This window comes from Drosophila erecta, unplaced genomic scaffold (genome assembly GCF_003286155.1).
Source record: "Drosophila erecta strain 14021-0224.00,06,07 unplaced genomic scaffold, DereRS2 tig00000000-arrow-pilon, whole genome shotgun sequence".
NCBI lineage: Eukaryota > Metazoa > Arthropoda > Insecta > Diptera > Drosophilidae > Drosophila > Drosophila erecta.
In genome coordinates this window covers 24,216,112-24,231,988 of record NW_020825194.1, presented here as the reverse complement: position 1 = coordinate 24,231,988, position 15,877 = coordinate 24,216,112, and the positions used below count along the sequence as shown (strand labels likewise).

The 15,877-nt window shown below is 46.0% G+C and overlaps 2 protein-coding genes across 3 annotated transcripts; both read right to left on the bottom strand.

Moving 5' to 3' along the window:
- Positions 1-1,729: 1,729 nt before the first annotated feature.
- Positions 1,730-14,474, bottom strand: LOC6553403 (T-cell leukemia homeobox protein 3). 2 transcript variants are annotated; one of them, XM_001979236.2, is made up of 4 exons: positions 14,002-14,474; positions 11,772-12,187; positions 7,166-7,394; positions 1,730-2,492 (listed from the first exon to the last, which is right to left on the bottom strand). In XM_001979236.2, exons 1-4 carry the CDS (start codon positions 14,172-14,174, stop codon positions 2,291-2,293), a joined length of 1,020 nt encoding a protein of 339 aa, XP_001979272.1. In that variant the 5' UTR covers positions 14,175-14,474; the 3' UTR covers positions 1,730-2,290. The 2 variants fall into 2 exon arrangements, with proteins under 2 accessions (XP_001979272.1, XP_026834807.1); XM_026979006.1 differs by lacking the exon at positions 11,772-12,187 and having other exon boundaries at positions 1,752-2,492; positions 14,002-14,191.
- LOC6553404 lies at positions 14,276-14,935 on the bottom strand. The gene has a single exon (XM_001979237.2). It carries the CDS (start codon positions 14,933-14,935, stop codon positions 14,414-14,416), a length of 522 nt encoding a protein of 173 aa, XP_001979273.1. The 3' UTR covers positions 14,276-14,413.
- Between the last annotated feature and the right edge of the window lie 942 nt (positions 14,936-15,877).

Genomic DNA, 15,877 nt, shown 5'->3' with positions numbered 1-15,877 from the left:
GATCCGGATCCATAGTATCTGTATCTGCGTCTGTATCTGTATCTGTTTCCGTATCCTGTCTTGTTGACCAACCGCATTCTGTTCGGGCTGTTCGTTTGTATTTTTCATACTCGCATCCACTTTTTTGACTGACACACGCCCATCGGCCCCCTGGTCACTTCCAATTTGGCTTTTCCTTTTCGGGGGATTTCCGTTCGCAAGGCCAACAGCTTTGGAGCACTCCGACCACTGTCCAGTCGTTATGATGGTTATCCTGTTATCGAGGACTCGACCCACTTCCGCTCGGGACCAAGTCGCTTCATGTTGTATTACACTAAGTGGACACAAATAGATTGGAGTTCGGCCTGTCCGCAAGTTTGCTCAATAATCAATCAAACCTGGGACTTGAAAGCCCAAATCGGGATCCGGGGTCCCGGATCCAGCAGTAGCAGCATCAACGGTACCCAATTAGGGGCAACCCCACATGCAATGCCACACACTCGATGGGCCAAGGATTCAGGCGAATCGGGATGCCAATGCCATCCTCATTACATACAAAATTTGATTTCTTCGCTGGCCGCCGGCCACAAAGAAATAAAGCAAAGATTGTCCAATTAAACGCAATTTATGCGGATTTCCAAGTAGCCCAGTTTGTGCATCACATCGAGAGCTCGCACTCAAAGAAATAAATTTATCGATACTCAATATTCGCCACAGGTAAACTAAAAATTATTAATAAGTACTTCGAAAGTCTTGAGAGCGCAATAGTATTACTTTACATTAATATATCTGAAAGCTGTGACTGTTTAAAACCAAAGTTCAAAGATGTCTAATCTGTTGCAATTGCCGTAATAAATATTTATTATTTATATACTGGGGCACGGATATACACTGATATACCATAAACAAAAGCATATCAAATTATGAAGATTAGGGCACCTTTTTCGCAGTGCATTCGCATCCACAAGCCCGGCAGCGGCAAATGCCAAATTAAAAAGGTGTCTCTGCTGAAGCCCCAATAAACAGCATTTGATCGCCCGTCGTCTGCAACTTTGTGGGGCGCCGTCTTTCAGCTCCCGGGACCCTAAAATCGTTTACTTCCGCACAGGCGGCCAACGACCACCGGCCAACTTGTAGGAGTGGAGGTCCGATTCTGGTCGGGACCGAGCTCAGCGCTAATGTGACAGCGGCAACACTTTGGAGGCGGAGGTCTCTAGGGCTGGAGAAGATGGCTCTAAGTATAGGGCTACCTGTCCGGCGGCGCCTGTTTGTTTTGCTTTCAGCGCAAAAACACGTAATATACTTATAATGAACGGGCTGGGCATATTCGCCGCTAATTGTTGTTGGTTTTTCGGGCGAGCATATGGCTGATTCTTTATGGGCATCGCAGTCATTAGCACGTCGAAAGGTATCCGGTTAAGGCGCAGGTTCCTATCAAAATTGGTCTATAGCTCGCAACACCCAGCCCTGTCAATAAGCGTCTATAAATCATCTTCAATGGGTTGTTTGTACTAGTTAGGGGTTGGAACTGAAGAAACCATCCCCTGACTTCTGATTTTGTTTGCTTTGGGGGAGTTTTGTATCAAGTGCTACTCATTTAGTTTCCAAACAAACAAGATGCATTTTATGTGCTGAACAACCAAAAGATGCGAAGGAGCCAAACGTATACAAAATAGCAAATTTGTATTTGAATTGAATCCTGTGAAACTTCACTGATGTAGGCACATAATACGAAAAAGCTGTGTTCTTTGATTCAATAATGTGTTTATTTTCATTGCTCATCCTCTCTACTTTTCAATAATCGTACATGTATTTAGGGTTCATAATTTATAATACTAGGTAATGCCATTCGCTTAAGCCTAGAGACAGATGTTACAATTACAATACATTACAATTACAATCCGTATATAATTTTGTATATTAAATATGTTATTACTAGGCGTGGCTTCCAAGCTCACTGCGTCGTTTTGAGATGCGGGTTGCTGCTGCCAAACTGTCCAACTGACGAACAATAACCAAGATCCTAAGGTCCTAAATGCACCACTACGGAACGCAAAACGGAAATTCGGGATTCTACACAAACTTAAAGCGCAGGTCCAGGCCACCGGCGCAAATCCTCATCATTTAGAATCCATTAAGTAAGCGTCACTACAGAGTAAAGCTAGGTATTTACAGTGGGGCCTCGGGCGCCGCCCCTCTCCTATGTACAGTGCCAACTGTCCGTTCATCCGAACTATGTACAAAGCCAAGTGTATCACAAATAAACCAGCTCCCGCCCAACTTCGGGCTCCGTCCGCCGATGGCGCGGCGATTAGCAGCCCGCCGCATGCGACGCCTCTGCCCACGGCTGTAGTCCGTGCAGAGCGGCCAGGGGCGCCCCGTTCACGCCCCCCTGGGAGCCCAGGGGCGCCGAGGGAGGCGCGAATCCCTTGCTGATGGCCTCCGCCTGGAGGGACAGCATCAGCCTGTTCGCCGCCTGCCGCTCCGCCTCTCGCTCCTCTGCCGTCTGTCGTCTGAAATGGGAGAACAAAGGTATTTATAACCAACTGGCCAAGCTATGGATTCTAAGTATGGGGTTGAATGGACCATCTAAAACCTACTCTAAGAAAATAATTATATTCTATTGAATTATTCTTTAAAGCCCAAGAAGGTTATCTTATGTTCCGTGATGTTTGTATCTGCTGGCTTTATTTGCTTCGGAGTTCTTAAATTATTTGTTTTTTTTCTGAAACTTAATGTCTTGAAAGAGATTTTAAGTATAACGTTTGTGCAAGAGATATTTAAAAGGAGAAAGTAATTCTTTCCTATGATTTACATGTAGGTTCTGGCATTGCAAATTCGACTGATTTGCTCATGCCCCTAATTACTACGAAATTCTTTAAGGGAAATGTAGGACAGGGCTTAGGACTTCATTTGCTTAACAAACTTCAAAGCTGCAATCCCGCGCCAATCGATATGCATGATGGCCGTGCACATGGAACCTTATCTGACAAATAGTATCGCCTAATGTACATATTCATTATGGAGAACCAATTTGCCGAAAACCCATTTCAGCGGCTCACACCTGTCCAATTGGGGCCGAATCAGGGGCTCATCAAGTCATTATGTGGGCGGCCTATAAAGACCATTTAAAACTAATCAAATCAAATATGCTGACTGCTGTGCAGGCACACAGCCATCGATTGTGCTTGTTTCTGCGGAAAATGGAAAATTAATTTCGTGCCGAGTTGGAGCTGCGTAAATTGCATTTTGAATGCTCCCGGCTTAAAGGGATTTGGCCCACTCCCCAACTTGTGCCCTGCCAGCTGATAAATAATTCAGGGCTGAATTGCACTGCAGATGCAGCAGCTCCGGCCCGCGTTTGCGCAGCATGCTGCTCTAATTGTGGCCATGGACCTGCACCACCACCACTACCGGCACCACCCGAGCGCCGGAGAGACCTCCACCACTCCAATACTCCACCACTCCACCACCGATGCTCCATCCACGGGCACATCCACCCCCGCAGAACTAGGGGTTGTTTTGCGCCATCTTGAATATTTCATGAGCTAATGAAGTTCTTATGTTTCGACCAAAGGGCGGAGGGAAGGGGTTGCTCGCATTATAACCACAACTAGGCGAGGCTAGCACATGGCAGACATATATCATAATTATTGTTTAATATGCTTTCATTACGGTTTTCAGGTTTTCATCAGCAATGTCATCGTTCAAACTACGTTCAAACTACGGTTTCGTAACTCGCAAGTGGGATTCATTAAAAATACATTAGCCTGGGCGTTTAGTGCAAACTTTTCGGCCCACAAATTGGATAACTAGCTCGTGTCTTCATGGCTGACTAGTGGTTCAGCCCAGGGAGCACTGCCACTAAAATGAGTGGAAATGTGCCTAGTTCTGGGGACTGGGAAGTGATTTCATTTTATTAGATCTAGAGCATAGTTAATCAATTATGAAAAAAGTACTGTCTGTTGGAATTGTATTTCTTGACTGGGACCAGAAAACTCCTATTACTCGCAACTTATCTTGCACCCCAATTTCCACAACAATTCAATTGTCGTTTTCGCGATGGAAGTGAGTTATTATGCAGCAAGCAGTTCGCTTTTACTTTTTCACCTTTTCGCCTTCAAGCTGCCTTTATCGGGCAGCATTTTTACCAGCTACCGCATGAAAAATTCAACGAAAATTGATTAAAACTCCAAAAAGGCCAGGCCAACGAAAGCGCCTCTGTGAGATTCGGATGTGTGGGGGCTTAATTCGCTCTTTGGGTTTGAGACAGAGACACGATTGTAATTTATCTTCGGGTACGGAGCTGGGAAATGTAACAAACGCTTTACAAATGTTAAATGTTGGTCTCTTGGCGCCATCGCGTTGATGTGGAAACTTTCTGTTGCCATCCGCGATAAGTAATGGCCCGACATTAGCCTAAAATGTTTATTAAAGCCCGGCCCATAAATCTCCGGAGCTGCCCCGCTCCAAGGCCCCAATTGTCGCCAACGGAGGCAGCTGCTGTTTAAGACTTTTCCGGCCATGTCCTGGTAATTAAAATCATTTCACACATTGCACGCGAACGTCGTCGGCAAGTCGAGAGGAATGCAAAGGCGGAAAGGCGGAGAGGGCGGTCCCAAAAAGGTCCTGTGGTAATTATCCCCCAAGACATAACAGTTTAGGCAGACCATCAATTGACTGCCCAAGGCGTCCAAGGAGCATCCAGGCCGAGGTCCCGAGGGATTGGCCCACCGCAAACTTGAAGATTCCACGCAGGACACGTGCCGACGGCAGAAACAGGATTGCGAGTTAATTTAGAAATGGCTCTCGCCATTGTAATTAATTTTATTTGATTTTTCGGCTCTGTCCGCAAAAACTTTGCTTTCAGTCAAATTGATTTTTGTTCTGCGGTCAAAGTTGCCTTCTGGCATGTGTGTACATTTTTAATTAGCCAGCTTTCAGCAGGAAAACTTTCGCACATGTGTGGGCCAGGCAATTACTGTGAAGTGCCAGCTAAGCCAGGCTAAACTAAGATTTTGCAAGAATATTTTTGAGTGGAATGGAAATGTTTGGCATGATGAACGAGCGTGTAATTAAAAAGGGTTTAGCGGCAGCTTGATTTATGGCTGTGAAACTAATTGAGTTATAGACCCGGTGGGCAGGGAAAAGGTCCCAGGCAAAAGTCCGACTCTGCCATTTGTTTCGGAGCCACATGGAAAAAGCGCCCGGAAGTGTGCTTCACTTTTTCTTTCCCCTGCTTCGTATCCGTATCTGTATCTGCGTTGTGTTGTAGCTGCTCCTCGTCTTTTTTCTTGCCTTTTTGCTAAACACATTGTCAGACACTGACGGGCAACAGGAGTTCATTCATTTGGCCGCCCAATTTGTTATTAATAATTGATGGCAAGTTGTTGCTGTTCTTGTTGACTCGCATCGAATCACTCAATATACAGACAATACTCGTAATGATACAATAGTCACCTTGGCGCAAGCGAGTGGCTATTTATTAGGAATTCGGCAAGAGACAACGTCAACATATTCGCAATCTTTATTCGCTGTCTAATGGGCACATAGCACATACGCCACGTTGGACAGGGCTAATTATTCAAATTACTGGCAAATGCAGCGCAGTGTGCATTAAGGCAATTATGTGAGCACATTACACATACCCTGGATATTTACGAGTAGTGCCGCCTCGTAATCATGGCAACTATAATGTGCCATTGCCATTTCACTTAACCGCAAACGAGCCGTGGCCGTTGCCGTTGCCGTTGCCGCTGCCGCTGCCGTTAACAAAATTGCGTTTTACATCATTAATTTTTACGAGCTGGAATAGGCCCAAAATGGCTGATAAGCCAGTCCAGGAGGACTGGGCTCTAAAAACGACTGAAATGCCTGAACACGCCTGAAAAGGCCGCCTGCTAAGCGGCAATTAACGCGACTTAAGCGCCGTCCCGCCCGCTTTCCCTGCTCCCCTTCCTGGGAAAGTGGGAAACTTCGCCCATTTGCCGCCATTTGCCATCATCTTTATGACGGCCGCTAATCGCATATGAATGCAAGACTATCCGAACTCATCCGCTCAAATAATTTCATATTCAAATAATTTTAGTTGACGGTAATAAAAAAGAAACCAATTAGGCGCACGCAATATCACGCATCAATACCCCGCCAAATTGGGCACATTTTTGTCTGACTAATTTCGGTTTCAAATAAATAGTCATTTCCATGTGGAATGTGAGTACATGAGTGTTTCTAATTGGGCCACATAAATCAGAAATTTCCGCGTCATCTGACATCTAGCTTGTGTACACCCAATTATTTGAAAGAAAGCCCACTATAAGGTTAATAAATAGAACGGAAGCTACCTATTCGAAATAGAAAATTGTCTTATTTTAGAAGAGTACGCTGGTAACAGAACGTACAAACGTTTTATTGAGGTATAAACATGTTAATTGACTTAAGTGCCCAAGTAATTATAAAATCTATAAAATGTATTCCTGTGACTTTGAATAAAAATATTTAATACCGGTGCTATATGTCTACCTTAATGCGACTTTAAGCCATAGAGTTAGCCAGTCATAAAAAACTTGGCAATTAGCTTGTTTAACAAGAGCTCTCTTTGTGGCTACAAAATGCAGCTCCCCCCTCCGTGAGCCTCGTAAATATGCTCCCCTTTTTCTTGGGGCTGGTGCTGTTCATTTAATGTGCTCATGCATATTGTATGAGCCATTTGCTCCCCGTTTATGCGCGCCGGGCTTTGATGCCCTATGGTCTAGTTGGGTATGCGAAACTAGGCACTAGCCTTGCAAGAAGGTTCATAATGCCCTAAATTCAGTGAGTGAACTAAATTCACATTACTAGGTCTATTTGGCGGACTGTTTTTATAAATTATAGATTACAAGTCGTAAGGCTACTGCTTTGGATATACAAAATGACATATTTGTAATGAAATATTTAAGCTTTGATTCAATCCTATGTCACCATTTGCAGAGCATTTTCACGGCGGTTACTTTCTAGACATGCTCTTTTTAACAAAAGCCTTTGTGCATATGGAAGTTTAAAACGGCACGTAAAAAACCGAAAAGGGGGGCATAGAAGTGGGTAAGTGTCAAGCTGTCAGCACTTCCGAGCCCGGAAAACGGTAGCTGCGCATGGGGATGGGTATTGATTTTGCCTCCGGCCCAGCGGGATTGGGAAATGCACTCACCTCCACTTGGTGCGTCGGTTCTGGAACCACGTCTTCACCTGGGCATCGGTCATCTTCAGTCCGCGGGCCAGTGCCGCCCGCTCCGCGGATGCCAGATACTTCTGCTTGTGGAACCGCTTCTCCAACTCGGCCACCTGGATGCGCGTGAAGGATGTGCGTGGCTTTTTCCTCTTCGGCGGCGTGCGATTCTGGTAGGGATGTCCGATCCGTCGGGCGATGGGAAAGGCAGCTGTAACGAGAGGAATGTGTGAGTACTCAATAACTTCTTCCTTTTTACACACACCTGTAACCAAGGAATTGACTGATGATCATCCCCAGATTTAAGTAATATAATCATAATCTTATACGTAATATAGGTTCATTTTCTCTAAGTTTACATTACATAAGTTTAATTTAACTTTCCAGTATATGATTTATGTTGCACTTGTTTGCTTGAAAGGTTTCAATGCAACAATGTACATTTAGAGCAGATAAGCAATAGTGTGCCCTCACAATATGGAATGCATTTTCAAAATTTGGAACGCTTTTAAATAACGGGCTTCCTATTTTGATAAAATACCATTTTAAGAAGGGATACCCTCTCAAATTGAAGATGATATCCTGCGAGTGCATCTGTGTCCGTCTCCCCCTGCGTGCGGTGAGTGTCCTGGCGGGCAATTAGCAAACAATAAATTCCTAGATAACTGGCCATTTCCGAGCGCCGCTTCCGGAGTTCAGCGGCGGCACCTGTGCGCCTGCGAGTACTTAGCGCCGCTGGTTACTCGATACCTGTTAGCTCTTAGCTGCTGCCTGGCTGCCTAAATGGCTAAGTGGCTAAATACGACCCCTCCCGCTGGGAAATCAATTTGGAGGCCGCTGACGCTCTGACGCGCTGCCTAGCTGCCTAATTGTCGAGGATTGAGGTTTCGGGCGGCGGTCTAGCAGGAGCCCTTATCGCCGCCTCTTGTAGACAAAGCACGCGACATCCATTTCCATTCGGATTGAGGTTGAGTCATAAAGTCGCGCTCGTAGGACGCATAAGTGACCCAGTGTCCGAGTCTGGATCTTTGTCTTTTTGGATTTCTGTATTTCTGGATTTCTGGATTTCTGGATTCGGGCGCGGAACGGTGGCTGAGCCTGAGCTGGCGCTGAACCTTTTAAAATTCCTGCCAGTCGTCGTTGTGTGTGCTTTGTTGTTTATTGGGTGCGATAAGGCAGGCACAGTGCGCGCCGAAATTGTAAGGCGGGCGGCCAGTCGTTGACAACAACGCTACACGAGCGACAATTAGGAAACCGGATTGCCGATTAACCGATCCGCAGATGAGGTCAAGTGAGAAATTGGAGGGAAATGTGCTGGTCTTCATTTGTGAAATACCTTTGCCAATACATCAATTAATACAAAGCCCAAGACAACACAACTACTGCTTTATTACTCAAGAGTATTAACACATTTTAGCAATGATTAGATCAAAAACAAACTGATAATGTCCCAAAAATGTTCAAATTAATCAACTATCACTCAACTGCCCCACAGAACAAAAAAACATGTTTCAAATAAATCTTAATAAATTGATGCAAAGAACAAGAAGCAGCAAAGGTGAAAATATTTAAATGATATAATTGCATGTGAGCATAATCATTACATAAATCAGACTACACTTCTGGCTATTTAACGAGTTTAACAAGGACTGCGATGCATTCACCATTTGAATGATTTTAATGATATATATTTAATATATCTGGAGCACACGCAACCCGTTAACTGGAGCGTAAATGTTCAATGACTTGCAGCGTGGGGAGGATTTCCCCAATCCCATTACCGTGGAGTACTTTCTAAGGCATGAAAACCTTTCCAATGTGAGTATAACTTTTCGATTTCAATCCGACCAGCTCCCATTTAAACTGAGTTGTGTTTATGGGAGTTGTGTCCAAGTTGGCGTAGGAAAACGGCTGGGCTGTCAAAAACCATCAAATGCCGACGAATGAATGGCGGGTGTTAAGCTGACAAATCATGCTTCTTATTGCGACTTTTCCCGGTAACCCTTTTTCCGGGCTTTTCCCGCACAGGGGATAAACTCTCGTGGCTGGCTGCATAAATATTCCAAGGCTTTTTGGGTCGGAGGTCGTGTGGGTTGCCGATCATTTGAATATTTCAGGCAATATCAATTTCAATAAAAAGCCATTTATCGCACCACATAAGCAGCAGCCTCGGGATTTTCCCCTCTACCGCAGCTCAATGTGTGTATCCTTAAAGGATGTAACATAGCTGCTCAGAGGGAGGTTAAGGCGCATAAGCATAATTTTATAGCTTTCCGGCACTCCACCGTGCTCCCCCGTGCTCCACCGAGCTTATTTATGATGTTTCGCACAAGCTAGCAAAGTATCTTAAAGATGCAGATGGCGGTGAGTGTGTGGCTGCGGCCGAGAAGTCTCACCAGAAATACCTAAAATAATGCAAAAAGCTTTTAGCATGCATTATTGATGGCGGCCTGTGGCTCGGCCTGGTTCTCTCCCACTCCGCCATTTTGGTCTTTTTCAGAAAGTGCTACACTCTGACCTTTGCTAGTGATTTGGATTATTTAGACACCATTACCTCAAGACTTGCTCGTAACCAATCAAAACTTATGCACAAGGAAGCTGTTCGGCTACATTGTCGCGTAGTTTACAAAGTACATGTTGTTTGTTAAAACTAAAAAATAAATTCCAGAGGGGATTAAGAAATACATTTAAATACTAGTGTCTCAGTAGAAAATGGGTTACTATCCAGCAGCCTATGGATCCTACTCCGCCATTCGTTGGTAACATTCGCGTGGCCAAGTGTCGTGACAAAAGCCCAACTCCCATTCGGGCTAATATGGCTGTTATGAAACTGCATTAGGGCGTGCATGGCCGAAAAGTAATTGGCGCCTGCTGCGACGTAGTTCCCAAAAAATAACGAGAATTAACATGCGAAGGTTATTAATCATATGGCGCTAAGAGCCCTGGCGGAAGGGAGCGGAGCACTTTGGTCGCGGGAAGGAAAGGGAAGGGATCCGAGCGGAGCGGAGCGGATCCGCACCCTGGACGCTCGTTTGTCTTGTTAATGAAAAAAGCCAAGGCGCCAGCTTATCAGCCACAAGGCAAGCGACACAATAAACACAAAAAGACACAGACGTTGGCCCAGACCAAGACCCAGACCAAGACGAAGACGAAGATGTTGACAAAACGAAACGGAGCAGCAGAAACTTGGATCACCCGGCGGCCTCATAAGTGTGCCCCTCAGGTGGAATAGTGGACTCGAAGTGACTGATCCGATCCCATTCTATACGATCCATCCGATTGGATGCCCCTCCTCCGCGAATATACACACAAGTATGGATATGGATATGCGGCCCGCGGATGGCCAGCATTCGACTGGCTAATTAAAAGCTGACCATGTCAGTTGGACTCAAATGTGAAGTGCGGTATGCGGCGATAAATAAGCCGGCGAGGACAGAAAACTCACTCGCTGAGCCCTGCGACCGCCCAATGCGTAATTAATTCCTTTTCGAGCCCAGCGCGAAATTAAAAAGTCATGTAAACCAGCTCATTAAAATAACTAAAATGAAGAAAAAGGGCAAACAGCTAACCAGAACCACTAGGCGGATGTCGGCCATAAAAGCCCATCAGATTGCCGGACTGAGGAAGAGCAGCTCCTAAGCAGCTTTTCCACATCACATGGCCGAAAAAGGCCCGAATGTTATGAGTTATAGGATCCGAATCCTATCGGGACCCCGTTCCATTGCAGATCCCTCGGCTGGCGAGGCGTAATAAAATCAACGCCGTCTCATTATTTCAAAGGGCTCGCGCTGTGCCCATCGCTTGTAGCTACAAGTGAAGCTCATAATGTAAACAAATTAACGAAAGGGAGCCAGAGGACCCAGCTGCACATGAAGATGCGGATTCAGATGGAATACAGATACAGATTCGGATACGGATTCGGAGGCCCAGCGACAGATACAGATACAAATACAGCTGCGCATGGGCATGCAAATAAGAGGCGCATCTCATTCCTGCGTCGCTTCTGGGCGGCGGCTCAGCGTTAAGTTTTTAACTTAAGCTGCGATTGCGCATTTGAAGGCAAACATGTTTTTATACTTTAGCATCCCAAGCTCCCGTGAGTAGCGTACACAGAGGGAAAATTCGTATTGTCAGTTTTGTGATAATGTTCTAGTCTTCTTCTAGACTATCAGAACTTTTTTCTTACAAATTTAAACGTTCATTAATACATTCCTATTTCCAAAAAAAATGCACCTCATTGACAAAATTTAAAATAATATAGAAAAATATGCATTGCCATTAAATCATTGAAAAGTGAATTGAGTGCATCCAATAAATAATATATAATAGTAAATATACTGTTTTTTTATTGAAGTGCCACAGTTTCTCGCGGTGCACGAATGTGTTGGCCAACAATGACATGCCGATAGGCATGTTGCCTTAAAAGTCTTCTCTGATCGTGCTTATTTGGGGAACAGTAGCAATTGCCACCGCGGGTCATTGGAGCATCGCTCCCCCGAGAGATTTTGGCGAACATGGCCATCCCGACATGGGGCCCTGAATGGGTTGGATTTGCCCCAGGCTCCTGACTTCACTGCTCTTCACTCACCTGCCAGCCGATCCTTGACCGCCTGATGGGCCAGCGCCGCGTGATGCAGTGGCGGTAGTGCCCAGGTGAGCGGCGTTCGCTGGGGCGGCACACGCAGCACATGACCGCCGGCCGCCGAGGGATAGAGATGCGGATACGAGTACAGTGCTGCGGCGCTTCCGTACGTCGAGTTGGCGATGCTGGTGGCCAGTTTATAGGCGGCCAGATCGTGGTCCTCCTGCTGCAGTAGCTCCTTCTCCTCGCCCTTTTCGCCGCTGTTGTTGTTGTTGCTGCTGGAGCCGGGACTGCTGCTGAGCAGGTGGTTGTTGTTGTGGTGGTGGTGACTCGTCTCGAAGGGCTTGGATAGCAGGCGTGATATGCTGAAGGGCAGATTCTCACTGGACGAGGAGCGCGTCTGCTCCGACTGCAGGGACTCGCTGCGGGAGAAACCGGAGAAAAGGCATCAGAATCGAAGGGAAGGAAGCCCTACAGAGGTGCGGGCTCATTAAAATGTGTCGCCTGATAAGCGGGAAAACCCGAGAACATGGACTATAATTAAGTCTGCTGCAGTGCGGACCAGTCTCGGAACCACTAACCAAAAGCCCACGCGAGCGGATAAGCCGAGTTGACGACATGACATGCAGAACCCGTGTGGCCACCACTGCGTATACGCAATGCGGCTGGAAATGAAGTAATTATGCAAATGCTGACGGCCGTTAGAGGCATTTAATACGCGCCCATAAATCATCAAATGCCATCAACTGACGCACCGAAAACAAGTCACGCACGGCATTTAATTTATAAATCCAAAAGTAAAAACCCATTTGGAACAGGAATGGAATTGTATCGTAACAATGATCTCAAATCGCCATCCAGCGACACACAGACAACATCCAAAATCAAAAGTTATGAGCGAGCACACATTATTTTGCTGGCCAAAACTTGCTGCTATCTGGTGCTCTACATTCGCTGGAACGCGGGTTTTATAGCATTTTTATGACGATCTCTATTAAAATGTTAATCCGGCAAACGATTTCGTCTTTGTCCGGCATGCAAGCCGAAGATCCAACTCCAGATTGAACCCCAAATGGACCCAAAGCCATATCACAGCGCGTTTTTGGCGCCTTACTAATGTGCGTTTTATCGTCGCCGTCTATTGGAAACCCTGTCCATCCGTGCACTATGTAAATTCAGGGAGTATCTTCGGCACTTTATGGGGCATTTCGACTTGATTCTTTTGGTGGCATTGTGGTCAATTCATTAGCGTTTAAGAGGTTTGTTCACACCGTTCTTCTAAGCGCCCAAACGCTCGAATGGGAGCAGTTAGCGCGGCCTGCTCCGCGCTCTGGCAGCTTGTTATCCCCTTTTGTCGCTGGAAAATGGGGCCTTTTGTAAGACGGGACAATGGGCTTACAGATCAGCGCATTTCAAAGGCGCTCAACGCGACGACTCGAACAATTGGATTTGTGAGCATTATGAGTGAATATAGCAAAGATCGTGAAACAGTGGGAGTTATGAGCTCATAATAACAAATGCAAATAGCTTTTCTCCGCTACAATACTTGTTTGACTTTTATCGGGCAATAAAATGACACCGCAGGTCAACTGCTTTAACTATAGTATATCACTCTAGTGACTTACCAGTTAATATGCGAATATTTAACGAATTATGTGGTCGATTAAAGGCATAACTTAACTCGATTAACACATAACTTACAAATACCAATTTTTATAACGGAGAGGCAAACTGAGCTGTTCCTTTAATATTTTACGATTTTCCGTAATGAATTGCAGTAGAGCAATTATTTTGCTGGGTTCATCGTATGATTGGAAAGTACAGTCATTATAATTATTAATAGAGATACAATCTCGTTTAAATACACTACATTTTTTACGATGCAATTAAATCAAAAATAGTTTTGATTGCCTGGTTTAATGACCTTTAAGTGCTTTATCCTGTCGATTAGACGAAGTAATTTCAGAGGTTATTATGATTTGAAAAATATTCACCAATCGGATTATTTCAAAACCTCTTCAAATCTAAGTAAAAAGTACGTTAACTTCAGTATACTATATAGTATCTTATAGCATTTGTTTAACGTATGTTTATATTTGGTATTTTTTGAACGAGTGTTATTGAAAATGTAAGATGATATATAGCTATGATATATTTAGAAAATGTGAGTCTGTGTCATCGGGTACTTTCAAAGACATTCTCCCACTTTCCGGACATATCTAAACTCCCTCCTCACCTCAATGGCGTTTCGGACTCATCGTAGCAGCTGCCGCCGTCCATATCCACATCGGATCCGCTGCCACATGACATCCGCGAGTCCGAGTCCACGTCGACATGGATCTCCTGCTCCTCCACCTCTTCGCCGTGCTCGTTCTCGTGCTCGTGGTCATCCTCCTCGTGGCTGGACATTTTGGCAACTAGTGGCGCCAATTTGGAGCTCGCTCACTGCACTTTCAAAATCTTATTGGGCACTCTTTTCTCTTTATAGTTAGCAGTAGAGTGTTTAATTCGTGAGGCACACACTAAACGTTTGATTGATTTCAGTTCAGTTTCCGCGTTTAAGCACTACCCGTTGATAGCAGTTCCCACTGCGAACTGCTTTGGATTCACGGCTTACGGACTTCGGTCTACGGATTACAGATTACAGATTACGGATTACGGATGGCGGATGGAGGATGGCGAATTGCGAGCTGGGAGCGGACGCGTGCTGGCGGCCGAAAACGCTTTTCATAAATGCAATCAAATTGTGCCGACGGCCGCTGCTCTGCCTGTCCTCTGCCGGCTTGGCTGCCGCTGCCGATTGCTGGTGGATTTGGGCGGTTGGAGTGAGCCGGAAACAAGTCAAACCAGTTGCCCGACGTCGACGCCGCTGCCGACTTCCTTCCTATTTCGGTTAAGAGCCAGTTTGCCACCTTGTTTGAACCTAACCTACCATAATACCAGCAACCTGCCTCTTCTGGTTGGTCCACCCTTGCGACTTCCGTCCCGCTCTGATCGCACATGCGCCTCGCTGCCTCTCGCTCGTGGAAACAGGTTTCGCTCTGCCCGCCGATGGGCAGCACTGGTCGGTAATTGAGGCACGGGGCGTGGCCTCGGCCAACCGCCATTGGCCGCTGGCCCGGAGTTTGCCCCCCTTGAGTCCCGCTTGCAGCTGGCAGTTGCGACGACATTTTAAATGGAAAACGTTTTGCTTTTGGGGTTTTTTATTAGACGAGCGCATGAAGAGAATGTATTTTTATTTCGATTGCTTCTATTTTCAGGTTAGCCAAGCGTTTCCATGCTGTCTCACTCGCTCGCCCGCAAGTGACGCCCGCAGAGCGAGCCAGCCAGCTGACGAGCGAAAGAGATCGCATCTCTTTTGCCGCGGACTCTTTTCCGGGGAAGTGCAAATGTGGCAGATTAATAGCACAATTGGAAATAGCGTTCTGTCAGCTTGAGTTCACAAAGCAGCGGATTTGGCCAGGAGGGCAGCCCTCCTACCTCCTACCTCCTACCTCCCAATGCTGACTACTGAGATCTTTATTAGCGCCTGGAGTTCTACGCGCTATCGCCTGGCATTTGGCAGGCGGCGATTGCGATAAGCAGACTCGAGCTGAAGCCGCAGGATTCCAATCCATTTGCCCCAGCCATGCGAATGCGAATGCAAATTGCGCGGCATGCAGCGGATGCCGCAGCTCTGGCATTTTCCTCAAGTTCACCCCACGGGTTAATTGACAGTTTTCCTTGGGCACGAGCCATGTTATTGCTCATCGCTGGCCGGGATCTCGGTCTCAGTCTCAGTCTCAGGTGTTGTTCCAGCCGGCCTGGCATCCAAAGCGAGTGCCTGGGATGCGTGTGTGTGGCCAGAAGCGATTGCGTACTCCGTTTTCATTACCCGAGATAGCGTCGAGATGTGGAATGTGCCGTGAGCTACACTTGTGAACCCCTCCAGCCGGCGATGGTATGGAAATCCCAAATCCTATCTACGATTACTTGGAGAATGCCTTACTACGCATTAGCTATCGCACATAAAATAATATCTACATTGCACCAATGTAAGGTTACCTTCCCTCTACTTTCGTAGCTCGGTTACCAGTAACTTGAATTCCGCTTGCCTTATGATCAAATATTGT